This window comes from Anguilla rostrata, chromosome 13 (genome assembly GCF_018555375.3).
Source record: "Anguilla rostrata isolate EN2019 chromosome 13, ASM1855537v3, whole genome shotgun sequence".
Taxonomy (NCBI): Eukaryota; Metazoa; Chordata; class Actinopteri; order Anguilliformes; family Anguillidae; genus Anguilla; species Anguilla rostrata.
Window position 1 is genome coordinate 20,294,980 of NC_057945.1, and position 18,663 is coordinate 20,313,642.

Sequence of the window (18,663 nt, forward strand, 5' to 3'; positions counted from 1 at the left end):
TTTCAAACACTCAAAAAAGGCAATAAAACTGAGATGGAGGTGTGAGTTTCAAGTGTTTTATGTCGGGTGGGGATTCCAGGGCTGGCCCTCCTCTGTTCCTCACATCTTCTGGATCATCACCTGGAATTTACCTGCAGAGACAGCGCAGAGTGTAAACACGTCCTTCACAGGTGTGCTGCATTATAGCTACCTCCAGCTGAAGGGCCTCTTCCGAAAGATGCTGCCAATAGACCCCACACCCACATACAGGAAAGCCACAGCCAGAAACAGTGAGAAAATGAGCACTTTCCCAGGATTCTAGTAATCATTTTTCAGTTTTCCAGTGGATTCAGATTCTTTGCAATCAACATCAGCATATTTTACATTCGTCTCCTGCATTTTGGGGGTGGGGGTAGTGCGGTTCAGGTTCCTGTCCCAACCCCCCCCCCCCCCCAGCCATGTCTCTGTTTGCAGTGGTATAGCTGTCGTCTTAGACCAGGCGATACTTACAGGCAGGCATGACGGACACCTCTGCCGTTACTATGCTCTTCACCCCCAGGTTGGCCAGTCCGCCTCTCACTAGCCCACAGGTAAATGCCAAGTACTGCAAGAGAAGCACAAACCAGGTATTACTGTACAGCACACAAGAGACACCCTACCAAACATACCAGGGCTTCATCCATAAAGGACCTCAGAGTAGGAGTACTGATCTGAGACCAAGTTTCCCTTGTCCATGTCCTTACTATCCATTATGAGCTAAATGGGTAAACTGATCCTTGATCACCACTCCTGCTCAGAGATGTTTAATAAACGTGAGCCCAGGTGTCATCATGTAGCTGTGCAGAAACATACGCGAATTGCAAACTGAGTTATTAGCATTTCTTGCACCGTATATGGTTGGCTGTGGAGAACTTGTGCAGGACCATATCATTTATTGCCAGCGCACGCTGTTCGCGATGTTCATTCTCTGACTGGCTGGGCAAGACTGAGGCTAGGGTGGGCAATACCCAATCCCGCCTACCCCAGTTTTTGCCCTAGGTGACACCATGCAGCTCCGAAATTTTTTTTACAAACAAACAACCCACCCACCCACTCCATTCTCACTGGTGCCCAGATATGCTCCACTCCGTCAAACCAGAACACCACAGATCCAATCAGGTTATAGGGGTGAGTGTTCACTTAAGAAAATACCAGCCAACATAACCCTACCATACAGCGCCTGATGCTCATCAATCTCAGCAATATCATAAGGCACAACTAACAATATAATACATGAAAGCACTTTATTCAGATTTTGAGGTGCTCAAGTAACACAGTGCTACTACCCTGCTCTTCCCCCCAGTAATGTGTACTTGCCTTTGGGGCATGTTCTAAATACTGTTTTCCTGTAGAGAGCTGTGTCAGCAACCGGAACTTGTTATCCTGTAGCACATAAATCCCCTGCAAAATCATTTAAAAAAACATTACATTTAGTCTGGGTTTGAGACTGCCTGCACAGCATAATGTACAGAACCGGATTTTCCATTTTGTGTTCAGTCTTCTGTCCGTTATGGTATGAGTGCAATCACATGAGGATTTTACATGAGTAACTACAGTAAAAAAAACAAAAACAAAAAAAACATGAGCCACACCAAATGCCCAAGTGCTGCCGCCCCCCCCCCCCCCCCCCCCCCCCCCCCCAGGGGCATACCTAGGCATTCTAGGCCCCCTTAAATAATACTGTTCTTCTGGGCCACCATTTTAAAAATAAAACAAATAGATTTTTTTTTTTTTTTTTTGCTGTGGGCCCCTAGAATCACCCCCCTCCAGCCCACAAGTGACAACCCTCCTCTTACATAGACAGGACACCTTACACAGAGCTGAACACAATGTTAAACATATGGCATAACACTAAGCGTGAAGAAATTACCTGGTGATTTGTTCGTAAGTTATCAATTTGCTTTTTGAAAACACTAGTCCAGAAATCTTTGCAGACAAACTTCATGACATCCAGCTCATCCTTGAACCGTGCAGTGTCTCGTGTGAATCTGACCGAGAGAATTACACATCTCAGACCTGCAGCAACAAGCAACCAGAGACACTATACAGTAGGAGGTGCCATCTTTAAGATGGGGATCCGACTATCCCAGGTCACTCTCCACCAAAGAATTGCGTCAACCATCATGCATAACCTACTTCTCTATCCGAACAACCTTGTTGCCAATCCTTTACCTGATATAACCTGGGTACATTCTACATGTAGGTTAGTAGAACATCTTGAAAAGTTCAAAGTATATCTAGAAAATGTACACTGGTAACACAAGACTCACTTTTTGTGGGGCATATATAAGTAAATTCATTTCTAAGGTATGTGACTGAAAAATTACATTTAAAACATTATTCTAAAACAACCAATAAAAATATAAACTCGATATAATTTGGCTAAATTTAAATTATTTAAAAAAATTAATAAAAAAAAACTCTGACAGACCTTTCGATTAGCCCTTGGCCAACACGGAATCCCATGTTCTCCAGCTTTGTAATGCACCTCCCGTTTTCCTCAAGGGGGACGCAAAATTGCGAAAGTTAGGCAATTTCAACGCAAAAATGGTTTATTAAACACGAATATAACCAGATATTGTTTACTCAGCCGTAGTCTACACGAAAGCGTCCGCATATGGATAGAATAGACTGGTCCTGTCAATAGCTTTCTAATGACTAAACTATAATACCAATTAAAATGTAAATGGTGGTGGTTAACGCTAGCTCGATATAAAAAAACGAGTTAGCTAGATAATAACGTATCGATACCTAGTGTTGCTAATTACAAAACTGCTAGCTACAACTTACCATCTCGCCGTGCTCTGCTGATTTGTAGACATACTGTATCAGTTCATTGTGAAGAAATTGAAAAAGCGCCTCGTCCGCCATCCTTGCCTAAATAAATGTACCCCTGACACCCTTTGAAAATACACATAAATGTATAACCACACAATAATAAGCAATAAAACGAATTAAGTGTAGATATCCAGCTAGCCAATGTTTATGTAGCTGTCCGAGTATTATTAGGCACGTCTCCGATGGTTTGATGGCTAAGATTAACTATAGAATGAATTCACGTAGCTCTAGAAACCCAGATGGTTGTCGTTTAAACGGCGCTTTAAGTGACAGCTGTCCGCTGATTAGCAGAACCAACACTGAAGACTAGCTAGTTCGCTCCTATTTAGCCAGCTAGGCTAACGTTAGTACAGCTGTCATATGTTAATAGGCCACTCATCGAGTCAGCGGAGTGCGAATGGTGTGGATCTCGTACTACAGCCGGGTATGATAGTTGTAGCCAATGAACTACAGTGGTTGTAACCAGAGACTGTAAAAAATAACTAAATAAATTAGATGCCTTCTAGTGCGCCTGTCTGTCATTTTATTTTCCCGATATAAATAGGAGCTTTTTAGCTTGCGGTACACAAGTGTACATTTTTTCTAAATTTAATTATTTATTGTTACATGGTAAAATCTTCTGGGATTACTGGTTAGTGCAGTTTATATGGATATGCCGGGTACACTACAGAGCATACATTAAAGCTGGAAAGGGTTTTGAGGATCCAGCCTAGTTCATTGGCCCGGCCCGGCCTGGCGGTGAAGCACAGGAAGTAACGGAAAACAGATCCTACTGCGCATGCTGAGGGCAAACCTAACACTTACCTAACACTTCAGCGCCCCTGCTGCTAATGTTAGGTAACAACATATACCAAAAAAAGGCAACAATTCATGCTTTCCCACCTGTTAGCCTTTTCTAAATATCGCACATCAGTGTTTGTACAATCAGTTTTTAATTAAAAAAAAATAGAGCAATCAATACACGTTATGTAAATATATTCTGAAAATACACTTACGTATTGGGTTACAAAAATTTAAAGGAAGCGTGGGTATGCAAAATTATGTCACAAGTATTTCAAATTGTGTAACACAATCTTGGTACAGACTTCAACGAAAGAAATGTGGGCCAACCAACTGTTAATGTTAAAATTCCAAAATGTTATCATGCCAACATGAATATTTCATGTACATGCAGCACGTTGCTTCCCGAAGAGAACTGTTTCAATCTTTTGCATTACAAGACTTATAAGTTAGTCAATATTTGTCCATTTTACTTTGTAAATATAATGTGATAGATACATCGCATTGGTGGGGATAGTTGCTGTGGGTATGATAGTACTGGACTGAACTACAAACTAAGGTTCAGACGTGGGGAAACGGATACAGCTAACTGAAGGGCAGGCAGGATTGGAAGAACATGATGTATCCGTACTCTATCTAAATATATTGTATCAGACTTGTCTAAGCACCACACAGTATGCTGTGCAGGTGAGCAGTGTCCTTTGAAGACTTTTGCTTTGGTGATGCAGGACTAGGCCTAAACATTGTCAGCAGAACAAGAGGCATACTGAAATCCACACCATGCACTAAAAGCATTCCCTTGCGACGCATTCCTCCATCATGCAGCAATATCTCATAGTGATTAACCATGCACTAACAGCGTTCCCTTGTGACAAATGTGTGACATCATTGCTGTAATATTGTATAGTTATAAACAATTTTTATGCTTGTACCCTTACTGCTACTTATCTATAAACCAGATTCTGAGCATGTGTTTGCCGTATAGGCAACAGAAACTAGGAAAGACACAGAAAGCAGGAGGCGCCATTGGTCAGAAAATTAGGCCTAGGTCTACTTATTACCAGTTATATGGTTATTCAGTAGCCTACTTACTCGTTTCATCACATTACCGTGTGCATAAGGCGTATTCCCGTTTGTGACGGTAGTTCTGGAATGCGGTATAGTTCTTGGCAGACTAGTTCTAAAATGCCCTGCAGCTATGACACTGGGATCTCTTGATAAATATCCATTGTTCGAATTCAGACAAACTAAAGTATGCAGAACACAGCCTGCATGACAAATAATAATTTTCTTAAACTGGTATTTTGTGTAAGCCTAATATGTACTCCGTATGTTCAACTATAACTTGTATGTAAACCAAAGAAGGTAGACACAGACAGATCACTCTCGCTAGGATAGATGTATTTATGAACACATGCTTACAATTTTTTCATTAAGAAACAGTAACTTTTCTCATGTTCAATGAAATAAACGTACCGATACGGCCCCAGTCCGAATTGGTATTTTTCCTCGTGCGCGGTTGGGTTAACGGTTAGTTCCGTTCTCTATGCCTGCACGTGTGGGGGGACGTTGAGTTAAAGTAACTGCTAACATTCGTCCAGAATGAAACGCCTACAAGTTAGCTAGCTAGATAACGTTTAGCCTACTTCCAAAACAGAGCGAATGAGAAGAAACTCTAACGAAAAATATTACGGTATCAATTATAGCTTCGCATTAACGACTAATTTCTAGGCTAATGCTTTAAAATGAAACGTCCTACTTCGTAACAACATCCGTAGCCAGACAGATAACTTGCAGACTTTCGTCGGTTTGCTAACTGGTTAGCAATCTGGCCATTATTCCTTCTCTTCTGATCATCGGTGCCTTAAGTCACTGAGAGCTGAATGTTTCCTGTTCAGTAATGTTCCAGCAAAAGATAAACAAAACTCATCCACGAATTAACCAGCAGTGTTTATTTTGTCGGAACAGATCGAAACATGTATCCCAACGTATGGAACATTAAAGAGATTTTAAGTATATCGAATGGGTAAGTACAGGAAAGATTAACAACGAAGCCCGGTTGATTTGATGTTGCAGTTAGCCCTATTTTTCAATTAAAAATGTTCCTAAATGAAAAGTTGACATTTTTATATAAATTCATAAAATGCATTTTATGAAGAGCAATATGATGAATTGCTCTCTTAACCAATTACTAACGTTCCAGAGTTATTTTTGTAATATTATGGTTATGGAGGCCTAATGTTGATCGATGTGTATTTAATCATTCTTGGTGTTTTTGTAAAACTACGTTTCGCAGAGGGAGTAAATCCTCTGGCCGAAGTAGTGCCACCAGCGATTACTCCAGCCTGACAGACTCCCAGTTTCTGTTTGGGTCCCAGTTCTGGTCAGATCAAATGGGCCTTTCCCAGGAAATGAGTCTACAGTCCAAGAACTCTCAGCAAAACTCACAGGAGGTACATTTGAGTACCTCCCTACCCCTCCTGCTTTGTTTTAGTCATGAACCCCTTCTGTAGCATACCCCAACCGTGCTTCACAGTCCTGAACCCCCTCGAGCATAACCCAACTGTGCTTCACAGTCCTGAACTTCATCTAGCGTACCCCAACTGTGCTTCAGTCCTGAACACCTTCTGTAGCATACCCCAACCATGCTTCACAGTCCTGCACCCCCTCTAACATACCCCAACTGTGCTTCACATTCCTGAACTTCATCTAGCATACCCAAACTGTGCTTCAGTCCTGAACCCCCTCTAGCTTGCCTCAACTGTGCCTCACAGTCCTGAACCCACTCTACTATACCCCAACTGTGCTTTACAGTCCTGAACCCCCTGTAGCATACCCCAAATGTGCTTCACAGTTCTGAACCCCTTCTGTAGCGTACCTCAACTGTGCTTCACAGATCTATACCACACCATGTTCTGTACTTTACTTTACTATGATTATGCCCTCATTTTCGCCCCAGTTTAGAATGCCCACTGTGGTATACAGCCAAATTCATATTATAATCTCTGAAGCTCATGCAGGAGAGTGAGGCAAAGCATACACTGTCCTCTGCAGCACATTGTTTCTTTTCACACTGTGGCCCACAAGCCAAGCTTGCATAGACAGTGGTTTTTTATCCTGGAGATTAAAGGGCCCTTTTGGCAAAAATGATTATGACTATGTGTGAGTATGTAGTTGGAAAATGAGTTTGATGTTTAGGTAAATGAGCCCAAAGTTTCAACAAACTACCACACCAAGCCTTACCTGTTCGGTGGAGATTCAAAGGACAAAAGCAAGATGCCGAATTTTACATGCAGCAAAACCAAAGGAATCCTGGGGCAGTTTGAGGAGGAGAAAAAAAAAGCAAAAGAGAAGACTGAAAGGTAACTATTCTTTTAAAAAATGATTATGTTCATTGACGTCCTGCAGTGTACGATACAGGTGCTATGTGTAATATTTCTTTCTGTCTTTTAGTGAGATGCTCATGAGTGAATTGTCACAGCTTAAGGAATGCATGGAAAATGTAAGATGTGCAACTGGCATGGCAAGGAAAACCAACTGAATACTCCACTTACTACTTTATAAAATCATGCCTTTTTGATTTTCATGAAACATTTGAAGTTCATGAAAAACTTTTGTTGGTTAATGATGAGAATGTGTGTTTGTTTCAGATGAAGAATTCCTTAAGCAGCATGGATGGAAACACAGGTTCTACTAAAAGAGTTGTAGTGGAAGCCTTGAATGGTTTCACAATAACATGTAAGTGGTATTGTCTGAACTGTAAAGCAACACATGTTAATACAGTGGATGTTTCTATTGCCAGAATTTGAAAAATGTTCTTTTGGCTCATAATCAGGGATATTATGTGAGAGTCTTAATGTATGTTTAAATTTTGATTATCGTTCAAACCTGTTCAAATTGTAATCTGAAGGGGGGAAAGAGATAAATCCAGTTTAATATGCTGTTGCAGCAGCGTCTAAATAAGATAAAACAGTGGCATTGTTTATAACTATCATACTTTATTACACAGTATGAGCAGTAGAGGGTGCTGCCTGTGAAGATTAAATGAATATACTGCTCTGTGCTTCCCTCTGGGTGATTTTGGAATAGTAATAGAACTGTTACAAATACGGTTTGTTTAAATAATACTCTGTGGGTAAAAAAGTAGATTAAGAATGTGCATAAAAATATGGATCTATATCATATCTGTATCTATATCAGAGCTATTTAACACCATTTCTGCTGGATGGGACCGTGATAGTATGAAAACACTTTGAGAGTTTTTTGTTATCATGTTTGATAAATGGTCAAAGCGCGAATCAATACTGCTACAGTTTTATTCAAAATAGGAAGTAGCATAGCTGTACTGTGTAATTACAGATAGTGAAGGTTAAACACAGGGGTTTGAGTGATGCCATTTCCTTTTGCTTTCAGTTCAGGGTGCTGTGGGCAGCATGCAAGAAGGCTTCGCAGTGCAGTTGGGGGCAGTGCTGGACAAGCTCAACTGCCAGTCAGAGGCCCTACGAGACATGGAGAACAGGGAGTCCAAGGTGAGCTGGGCAAAATAATTCACTTAGTGCATTTTGGAGCACCCTTAGATATGAGAAAGTACATTTAGGAGGACCCTTAGATACAACAAGTACATTTAAGAGCACCCTTAGATTTGTTTAAATATTTGATTAGTCTAGTGAGATAATATACAGGTAAATTTTAATAATGTGGTTTGAAACTGAAGTAAATTCTGGGAGTTCAGTCTGGTTGAAGGGGGCAAGAAAATGCACTACATGGTCTAAAGTATGTGGACACCTGCCATCCAACATCTAATCCCAAATAATGGGCATTAATATCGAGTTCATCCACCCTTTGCTGCTATAACAACCTCCACTCTTCTGGAAAGGCTTTACACTAGATGTTCGGAGCATTGCTGCAGGGATTTTTTTCCATTCAGCCAGAAGAGCATTAGTGAGGTCGGGCACTGATTTGGTGATTAGGCCTGACTTGTTGGCTTTCCAATTGATCCAAAAGTTGTTTGATGGGTTTGAGGTCAGGGCTCTGTGCAGTTCTTTCACACCGATCTATATGGACCATTTCTATATGTCTGCCCAGGGGCAATGTCATGCTGAAACAGGAAAGGGCCTTCCCCAAACTGTTGCCACAAACTTGGAAGCACAGAATCATCTAGAATTTCATTGCATTAAGATTTGCCTTCACTGGAACTAAGGGGCCTAGCCCAGACTATGAAAATCAGCTCCAGACAAAGAGGTGTCCAGATACGTTGGTCATATAGTGTACCTACCATGGATGAGGCAAACAGATTAAGACAGTGGTGAAAAAGAACTCCCACTAGAGATGGTGAAGAGTGAAGAAGGGGAGGCGCCACAGAAAGTGACATCATTGGGGAGAGGTGTGTGAAATCACCACAGGCAGTTTAACCACTGACATGGTCTGTTTCTGTGTTGTGTCTCAGGTAGTTTCAGAGGTGGCCACTCTGGCTACATGCATGCACAGCCTGCAGCAGGAGTTGAAGAGCTTGAGGACTGAGCAGGCCAGGAAGCAGTGCATGATGGGAGAGATGCTCTCCTGGCTGCAGGCTCTGACCTCCACTCAGCCGCCATCGGCCCCCGTGGCAGACAGTGGTGTGCAGACATCGCCCTGCCCCTGGGAAAGACTCTGTCTGGTTAGCGAGAAGACGCAGTACATCCAGAGCCTGCAGCTGAGCACCGGGCCAGCACCACAGCCTCCAGGAGTGACTGGATACCTTGGGCCACTGCGGCCCATTGACCAGGAACCCTGCCGAACCAGCGAGCCAAACCTGCGGGTTGCTGCCCACACAGAGCCGGAGCGAGCTGAGGCTCTGGCAGACAGAACGTGTGAGATGCATGAGCAGAAACCATACCGTACCCACCCTGCCACGGCTCACATGCCGGGAATACAAAAAGGTGCAGCCGACACAGGGCCGCAGGAAACTGCAGCTGCCTGCAGCCAGCCCGGAGCCACGCAGGAGAACCTCGGGCCCCTGTCTCGAGATGACGGAGGCATTCACCGAACTGGCGGAGTCCCTAAGCTAGCTGGCAGGCAGAAGAGAACTGCCCAGAGAGGGCAGAGAACATGGATGCCCAAGAGGAGGAAGAAGGTCCAGCCGCTGCGTGGGGGGCAGGGCAGTGGCAACAGGGGCAAAGCGATAATGCCTGCCCCCACTTCCTGCCAGAGTCCAGCCTATCACACGTCCGAGAACGCAGGGGCATGCTTCAATCCCTGTGCAGGTTGGTCCCAGAACAGCAACAGCATACAATTTGTCTCCGGGTGTGAGGCGACCACAGCATCATGGGTAATACCACTCCCTACAGCCAAGACTGAGATCACACAGAAGGGGTTTTGGCAGCTGTTTGATTTCTGTGATGATTCTGACTAGACACACCATCTGTAAGCATGCTGAGGTGTTTCTAAAAAAAGCCATAATTTGAATAGGACTTGTTCGTACCTAGTGTAGGTCAGGGGTGTCAAAAGCATCTGCAGCTTTTTCCTTTTAGTCAGCAATCAGTTCAGGCATTGGAGGAAGTTGCTTGGACTCTTTAGCTAATCAGTGTCTTAAGTGAATCCCTTAAGAGCTGAAACACAGCAAAAACCAGCAAATGCTGTGGCCAACCAAGACTGGAGTCTTACAGCCCTGCTGTAGCTTTTGTTAAAGCTCCTAATAGATGTTGGGTACTGTTATTACAGCAATGTACTGTCATATACAAGTCTTTCATTGCTTGCTCTATAATGATTAATTCCAGGGATTGTATGTTTAAAAAAAAAAAAAAAAAAAAAAAAAACTTACTTATATAATATTAAACTGTAAAATGTATGGAACCTTAACACATTACTTATACATCAGAACAAAGGTTTTACAGACTGACCAAAATCTGTTTTAGGCATCGGTCAGTCTGCCACACTGATGCAGTGCTACTGCTGGTACTCAAGATCAGCACAAGCTTGTTCAACCGTTTTTAGCCACAGAAATGCACCATTGCCATTGTCTCCTTGAAGACTTCGGCCAAACCACTTTAACCGATAAAACTACTTTTTGATCTATTAATGCTACGTAATTTCTTTCCTCTTCTTAACGACAATGCAAATTTCTGAGCGCATTACTGTAGGAAGTCTCAAAATTCCTAGTCTACTACCCTCATGCAGTTCAGTTGGAATTCAAGACAGTTTTTTCCAGGGAATTTTCCCCAAAAACTCGTGTTTTTGCTTTTGTTTGCAATAGTGTCCCGTTAATTTATACCTTTGTGGCATGTTCCTTGATTTCATGATCAATAAAACTAACCACATATTTCTCATCTTTCTTTATTTAATTTTTTTTTATTGGCTGAACAAATAATGCACTTGTGTTGCTAAATCACATACAGTAAATAAGAATAATGAAGAATGAACTTGTTTTTTATATCAACAGTGTTTAAATGTTTTCTTTGTTTTTGTTGTTTACTGTGCCTCAGATTGTGATTATCAGGCGTGTGCCATCTCACAGCTCAGTCTCTCCCTTCTCACTTCTATCGGGGGTGTTTGGATGAAATTTATAACAGTTGGATTTTTTTGTAAGCTTTTTACATAAAAGTGAATATTTTTTCATGATGCAGAGGTTAATGAGCACTAAGCAAGATGACTAACTGAGAGGGAAAACAGGCTGCTCTCTGTCTGATGTTTCTAATTTCAGAGGTCAATCTGCTCCAATAGTTTTTATTGTTGCCTTATCAAGCCCTGGGTCTAGACATTCTTCCGTTTTCTGAGCAAAACATTGCTGGCGTATGCTGTGTGCCCTGGTGTTTACGAGCACCAGCAGGCGATGTGTTTGTCTGTGCAGCTCTAAGATCGGTGTTATTGACCAGGTTTGAGCTGTGCTGCCTGTGAGCAACGCAAGGTGCAGGTCAGGCATCGGAGCAATGAGCCTCAGAACAGGGATGTTTTTGCACTGTATGTTTCTGTGCAAGTTAACATGCTGCCCCAGTGAAGTGCCTCCTTCGTGTCCCTGAGTATTTGCCTCTCCTCCTTCCACATCTCTGCCTGTAATGGAGCTGATTGATGATTACAACAGTCAGTTTGAGCCCTTTGACTTGTCCCATACAGAAGTGTGGAGCCTGCAGCAGACTCAGGTTTTCATTCAGTGTAATCCATAATAATAATAAGAATAAGAATAGAGAACTTTCCATGAAGCCTATGACAACGCACAAAGTAACTAAGAAAACAAGACGTGCATAAGCTAAAAGAACAACTGGTAACAGGAAGAGACAAGTAGTACATAAACAGGTGTTGAAATGCCATGGCACATATCCAAGTGATAACGAAGCTCTCTGTGGCTTTGATATCGATCATACCATTCATGGTTACAAATGCAAAATGTTTCTACACTGCTACCCTTTAACAGGGCGTGCAACAAGGCCCATGTATCCTCTATCCAGAGCTTAAGTATCCAGCACACAGAAAAACAAAGGTTCTCAGATAGAGTAGAAACCAATGTGCCATGAGGCAAACTCTGTCCTTCGGAATCTCACCTCATAGCAGATAATGCTATGGGGCACACTCATGTAAGATGGGTGAGACCAGGAGTTTTACTAAGGAGGTCAGGGGGCAGGACTGGGAGAGGTATAGTCATGTTACTCCTCAAGTAGGTCAGGGGGTGGGGCCTTGAGGCCCCGGGGGTTGAGATTGGCCACCAGGCAGACATCATAGCTGTCATGCATGAGGACACGCCTCGCCACCATGGTCCACCGGTTTTCCCAGGGATCCAGCTCCAGGATGTCCTTGGTGATGATGTCATGCCGACCTGTGGTGAGACAGACACATGAACGTGACCTGTCACCAGCAGTGAAGCATCACTTTCCATCATTAGAAGATCTTCCATTTACTGGTGTCTGACACCTGGGTGCCAGTAAAATTTACCCAATTGCTGGTGTGGCTTACCTGCTCCCCTGTAGAAGCCGCAGACGTAGATTTTGCCCCCTACTACACCGGCATTGGAGGCGTTGGTGTGCAGGGACAGCAGGGGCCCGGGAAGTGGGGGCCCTGCCCTCCAGAAGTCTCCATCTGGATTGTAGATCTCCACTACATCCAGGCAGCGGCGTGACTGCCCACGATCCACCCCCTCGCACCCAATGCCACCTGCAGGAAGAAGGAGCAACATCATGACGCCTGAATTTTTCCCATATTTTCTCCCAGTTTGGAATTCCCAATTATATTCACACTCATCACTCCAAACTCCATTATCAATCCAGGAGGCCCCAGAATAGCATGTATCTCATGAGTGCACTCAGCTAGTTTCTGCTTGGCTGCAGTCCACTATCTCAGCTGAGTTTAGGTTAGCACTGTCAGCTGTGTGTTATGACTGACAAATGATTTATGGTCATTCCAGTTACGTGTGCACTTTGGTTATTATTATAACTAGTGGGCATGTTTGGTTCCACCCCATCCTACCGCATGCTCACCCAAGACGTAGATCTCTCCATTGAGAGCGACGGCACTGCAGCGGTATTTGGAGTACCGCATGGGTCCACATTCGACCCATGTGCTTGCGCCAGGGTCCAGCCTGAACAATCGGCTGCTCAGGCATTCAGGTTCATCGTCTGGCCGGTCAAACTGTCGGGATGAGACGCAACAGGACAGGTGCGGTAGGAGGGGTAGAACAGGGGTAAGGGGTACGTACTGCTAAACATATACTCCTAGTGCTGCAGTAATTGCATATGAGTATTGCTACAGTGTTACAGAGCAAGAAGCCTTCCCATGCAACTGCCTTGTACTGTATCTAAGTGTGTGGGAATATATCAGTGCTTAGGAGTGACACATATTAGTGATACATATTAGGGGCACATATTAGTGCTTTCTCCCCCCAGTCACTTCCTCCTCATTCCCTCCTTAGTGTTATCCCTTTTTAAAAGAGAGTTTTCATGAAAGATTGTGTTGCTGGGGCAATTTAGTTGGGTATTTTCTAAAAATAGAATGAAAGCCAGAATTATGGACCCTGCTGGGTAGCTTATCCTGTCAAAGCACCGTTTCATTTCATGGACAAATCCCAGGATCTGGTATCGAATCTGGATTGTGGCAATTGTACCAACTGTGGCCAGCAGCCAGCAGGGTGAGGCACAATTGGCACGTGTGACAGTGTCATCTTGCTGGTTGACTGAGCGCAAGCATGTCATGTCTGAGTGAGACCAATGTGCAAACTGCAGAGTGTTAAGAAATAGTGGCTGACATCACATGGGGAGAGCACATGCATGTCTGTGTTCTGCCAAATCAACAGAGGTTGCAAGGAGTGTTGCAATGTAAGCATGACTGGCCATTTGAAACTGGGGAGAAAAAGCATAATTTTGTAATGAGAAAGCCAGAATTATCCCCTAAGGCTGAAATAATTAGCCTGGAGTTATTTTGCTGCTAATTCAATTATTTCCCTCTGACATTTAACACTTTGTGCGTTGCACTGTTGAAGAGGCTCCCAGAGGTGATGGGCAGTATAGTGAAATACATTTTAATTGGTTAATTTTATTTTGAAAATATTTTAAATGTAAACTCCTTCAGGCTTTCACGCCAGTTACCTGTGGGGTCCTCCCTCCTAGCACATAGAGGCGGTCTTTGAGTGTGACTGCGCAGTGATAGGCCAATGGGAGGGGTAAGGGAGTCGTGCTTCGCCAGGCCCCACCCCGCATAGACCAGCGCTCCACTGAGTTGGTGATGAAGTATTGCTTCCTCAGCTTCATCTGCCCGCCCAGCAGGTACAGGGTGTCACCCACCGCGCCCAAGGCATACATATCTCTGTGCTCTGCTGAACAAAGCTTCTGCCAGCTCCCCTGGGCCGATGCCTTGTACCTGACGGGACAGCCACACAACAAAAGGGAGGCACAACAGAGGGCAGGGGGTCCTTTCAGTGACACGTTTGGCTGCAGTAATTATGGTCACATGTGGTTTCCTAGCTCATGAAACTGTCATATTCAAGGCTGAACATACTAATGACCAGTGTACCAGTCATTAAGCGGTCTGACAGATATCTAACCACCACACTGGTCATTAAGTGTTCTCACAGTTTTTCCTCTCACCTGTAGACGTCCACATTTCGGCTCTTCTCCCGAGCCATCCTGCGAGCTCCCGCCTCTCCCGCCACCACAATGTCATTGTCATGGGTAACCACACCGGCGCACACATAGCCCAATGCCTCACCATAGCGGGGGGAGGTGATGTAGTGGATCTGTCCGGTGGTGGGGGAGAAGCAGAAGCTGTAGTCGGAGTAGGAACCATGGCGGGACCGGATGCCCTGGCCCTCAGCACCAATGCAGAGCAGCAGGTCGACGGTCTCCATGCCATAACGCAGCTTCAGCTTGCGTGGTGTGGCTAACGGGGGGCATTGGATAAGCTCCAGCGCCTCCTGCACCATGTCCTGGCATTCTGCATTGGCCAACAGCACCGTGTTCCTCCGCAGCGCCTCTCGCAGGAAGTCTGGGCTCACGAGGGGCAGCCTGACCTTGCGGAGCAGCTCGGGGAGGCTCGCCGCCCGACGGTCCGGGTCGCTGTTCACCCAGCGCAGCACCACATCCAGGATGCTCTCCTCCCGCGACACGTTCAGGTCGTCCGAGCCGATGAGCGTTAGCAGCTTATAGCACTCCAGCTCCACCACCTCCTCGTGCAGGCACACCTGGGCGAAGTTCTGGCGAAGGTAGCGATGAGCCAGGTCGCGCAAATCCTCGGCTCCCAGGTCACGTGCGAAATGGTACACTCCCAAACAGTTTGAGGCATCCATATTTTCAGTCATGTGTCTCTGGCAGCGCACGAAGACATCGTCCAGCTGCAGCACGAAGGCGGCCACGGCCACACCCTGCACGTTGGCGTTGGACAGCGGTAGCTCTGATCGGTACATGTAGTTAAGGATGAGGCGAAGGATTTCGGGGGGCGTGTCCTGTAGTGTCACCTCTGTTCTGTTGCACTCCTGCAGGCCGCAGGTGAACATGGCCATGAAGTAGGGGCTGAAGGCAGACAACACCACCCTGTGGCAGGGGAAGCGCACGCCCTCTGTGACCAGCACCACGTCCGTCATCTCTCCCGCCTCCTTCATCCGCCACAGCCGGTCCATCAGTGACAGCCCGTGCTTGGACCGCAGATCCATGCTTGTAAACCCAGGGTTCCAAAATCAAATCCCACAGGGTTGTAGTGACTTCTGTTGTTTGGAGAGTTTCAGCACTTCTGTTTGATTAAGTCACTGGTTGGCAAAATAGTCCACACCTTTGCTTCCAAGGCCTCAGTTTGCAACTCACTGAATGGAAACCATAACCACTGGGGCCCTCCAGGACTGGAGTTTGAGATTCCTGTTTTAACCAGAGTGGGGATAAAGGGAAGTGTAGCTTTTGTGCAAGATAATTTTGGGGATGGGTGATGTGCTTATCTGAGAGAGAGAGAAAGAGAGAGAGAGAGAGAGAGAGAAACAAAACATATCACATCTCCCCACACACCATCAACTCATAATGCACCTCCATATTACGCCTCCTCCTATGCCACCACCTCATAATGTACCTCTATACTACACTTCATCTTATGCCACCTCCTCATAATGCACTTCCACATGTTGCCATGCTACTTCCACTACTGACAAACTGATTTGTATGTAATGGTGTTTGTTAAAAAAACAATTAATTAATTATGAAAGCATTCATTCTTACATTGATTTGTGTAATAAAAAAAATAAAATGCATATTGGTGGTCAATTTATTGTATAGGGACAATTTACAATTTGAGAGTCACATTTGGGAAATATATGGAGGCTATGCAATAGTTGCAATCAAAAGCTTTGTAGGGGTTAACATTAAATTGCTTTTAGGATTTTTGTCAATAGCAAATAATATTTTGTGTTTGGTTTGATTTGACAGTCAATGGATACTACGCAGGAATTTTAGCCTTGCTGTGGTCCTGTGTTTACAATCAATGAAGTCTCCATCTCCATCTTCAATGTCGCCTAGTCACCCTGAGTACCCCACCTAATGTAGCTAGCTGGATAGGTAGAGGTAACATTACTTACAGGTCCAACAGAAAACAGACCAACTCCATGACACTTTTTAATCACCTTGGCAAACTTCAGTTGACACCACAGAGGAAAAGCCATTCCAAAGTTAATTCTAGTTCTTGAATGAGCCCTGTCTGTTTGTCTTTTTGCTTTGCAGTTTCTGGGCTTCTTCAGCTAGCTAGCAACAAACACTCTGCTGAAATGTAATCCCAAACCACAGACTCTGTAGCCACACCGCACCCTCATCCCCCCACCCCACCCCCTACAAACACATACACACAGACACGCTGACACCAAGAAACTTCCCGAACACATATTAGAATAACAAATACAGGTAAAGGTTCACAAATTTGGTGAAAGTGTAAAGACAGAGATTGCCAGCACATAATAGATATGCCTGCATCGGTTATTTTATAATAATTTCAAGGTAAAAATCCTGCATAGAATGCTTTTCACATTCCAGACAATTTTTAAACTTGAATATGGTCATAAAACAGGTCAGCTGTGTTCTTAAACCCTCCAGGTCATTTAACAGTTAAATCCTTTAAGATTAAATATTACAAATATATGATTAGAGTGTTCTTAACGGAACATTCTAATGCTGATGTAACAATCACTGCTGGGAACTAAAAGCAATGGATTTCTCGCACACTTTTCATTTTGAAAAACATTCCAAAAAACCAAAGGGTTAAGAACCATCGTACAGCATTCCCTTAAGCCAAGCAGTGATTTATATTACTAAATGCATTCAAGGGCATTCGAAATGAGCTGAAATTTTATGAAATTCATTTGCTTACATTTACTTTACATTTATATATTTGTTTGCACAAGTCCAAATTAACATTTCGCTCATAGAGGGCAGACCTCAAGTCATGTCGAATCATGCCAGAGGTCAGTGAAGCGCTTGAAATATGAGAATTATTAGACTTATTATTAGATTTATTTTACCACAGGTCAGCAGCAACGATCTACGGCACATACCATTTGTCCCGGGCCTCGGCTCAAAAATGATGGTTGACAACAGCGCACATTAAAGAGTCACTTAATGAGTGCAAAATAGTCATGGTATAATACTGCTTAGTGTCAAGCGCACAATAAGCAGCTGAAATCTCCCCAACATGCATCATGTGTCAAAAACCAGAAAAATAAGATTGCAGAGCGCTAATACTAATACGCGTAAACGCATGCATCCAATAAAGACCACAGTACCGGCCTCCGAGCCTCTTCCAAGACTTTCTGTTTTCAGGAAACAAAGGTATTATTTGTAATATTGACAGAAACTTTTCCAATCCAACACGGAGGGCTAGCTATGTACACACGTTGAACGGGTCTCCCTTTCTCCGCAACAGAACTTAAAATAGACCATGATGTAGCACGTGTCAAATTGCAAGCAGGACCGAGGGAGGAAACTAACATCAATTGTAAGAACTCAATTAAAGGACAGTAATACGAATTTCCAAGAAGCGTTCTATTTTAACAAAGTTATAATTCGTCTCCGTTTTTATTGTTGCCTTATAGGCTAAAGGCTTAGATCCACTATCTCTGAAATTACATTTGAGAGCTAGTGGAGTAATATTTCACAACATATATCTCTTTATATGATCATTCAAACCGTTTACTACTTTGCAAAAAAACGCGCTAGCATAGAGGTGTTGGCAAGCTCCAAATGACCCCAAATGTCAGGTGTTTTCTATGTGAATCGGGATGAGACCTCCACAATTACCAATATTTAGGCGATAGTCTTACGTAGCGTTGAAACCATAAACGTTTGAATGCATATCTCATGTTTATCCATGAAAGAACGCTCCAGTTTGCTTTGTAGGCTAAGGAATGAAATCACTGTTTTTAATACTAGAGCGCAGAAACAAGAAGCGCTTTCTGGCTTCTCAGTCTGTGCTGTCGCTGCCCAGTATGCAGGATGAATCGTGCCTAAATAAACTAAATAAAATAATAAATAATACAAAATAAAATAATGAAAACAAATCCTGTATTTAATTTAGAAATAATAGGATAATTCACACCTCACGAAT

The 18,663-nt window shown here is 43.7% G+C and overlaps 3 protein-coding genes across 5 annotated transcripts; 1 reads left to right on the forward strand and 2 right to left on the reverse strand.

The window, feature by feature from the left end:
• Positions 1-42: 42 nt before the first annotated feature.
• Positions 43-3,499, reverse strand: trappc6b (trafficking protein particle complex subunit 6B). Its single transcript, XM_064304923.1, has 6 exons — positions 2,809-3,499; positions 2,450-2,517; positions 1,889-2,006; positions 1,336-1,419; positions 490-583; positions 43-131 (listed from the first exon to the last, which is right to left on the reverse strand). The coding sequence occupies exons 1-6, from the start codon at positions 2,887-2,889 to the stop codon at positions 100-102; spliced, it is 477 nt and encodes a 158-aa protein (XP_064160993.1). The 5' UTR covers positions 2,890-3,499; the 3' UTR covers positions 43-99.
• Positions 3,500-5,225: 1,726 nt separating this feature from the next.
• Positions 5,226-10,950, forward strand: LOC135237621 (interactor of HORMAD1 protein 1-like). The gene is made up of 7 exons (XM_064304922.1): positions 5,226-5,662; positions 5,933-6,089; positions 6,835-6,998; positions 7,090-7,138; positions 7,287-7,374; positions 8,050-8,165; positions 9,083-10,950. Exons 1-7 carry the CDS (start codon positions 5,613-5,615, stop codon positions 10,025-10,027), a joined length of 1,569 nt encoding a protein of 522 aa, XP_064160992.1. The 5' UTR covers positions 5,226-5,612; the 3' UTR covers positions 10,028-10,950.
• Positions 10,932-18,547, reverse strand: kbtbd12 (kelch repeat and BTB (POZ) domain containing 12). 3 transcript variants are annotated; one of them, XM_064304920.1, is made up of 6 exons: positions 18,357-18,547; positions 14,682-16,018; positions 14,184-14,454; positions 13,080-13,230; positions 12,559-12,756; positions 10,932-12,421 (listed from the first exon to the last, which is right to left on the reverse strand). In XM_064304920.1, the coding sequence occupies exons 2-6, from the start codon at positions 15,740-15,742 to the stop codon at positions 12,252-12,254; spliced, it is 1,851 nt and encodes a 616-aa protein (XP_064160990.1). In that variant the 5' UTR covers positions 15,743-16,018; positions 18,357-18,547; the 3' UTR covers positions 10,932-12,251. The 3 variants fall into 3 exon arrangements, with proteins under 3 accessions (XP_064160990.1, XP_064160989.1, XP_064160991.1); XM_064304919.1 differs by lacking the exon at positions 18,357-18,547 and adding an exon at positions 17,843-17,968; XM_064304921.1 differs by lacking the exon at positions 18,357-18,547 and adding an exon at positions 17,615-17,780.
• Between the last annotated feature and the right edge of the window lie 116 nt (positions 18,548-18,663).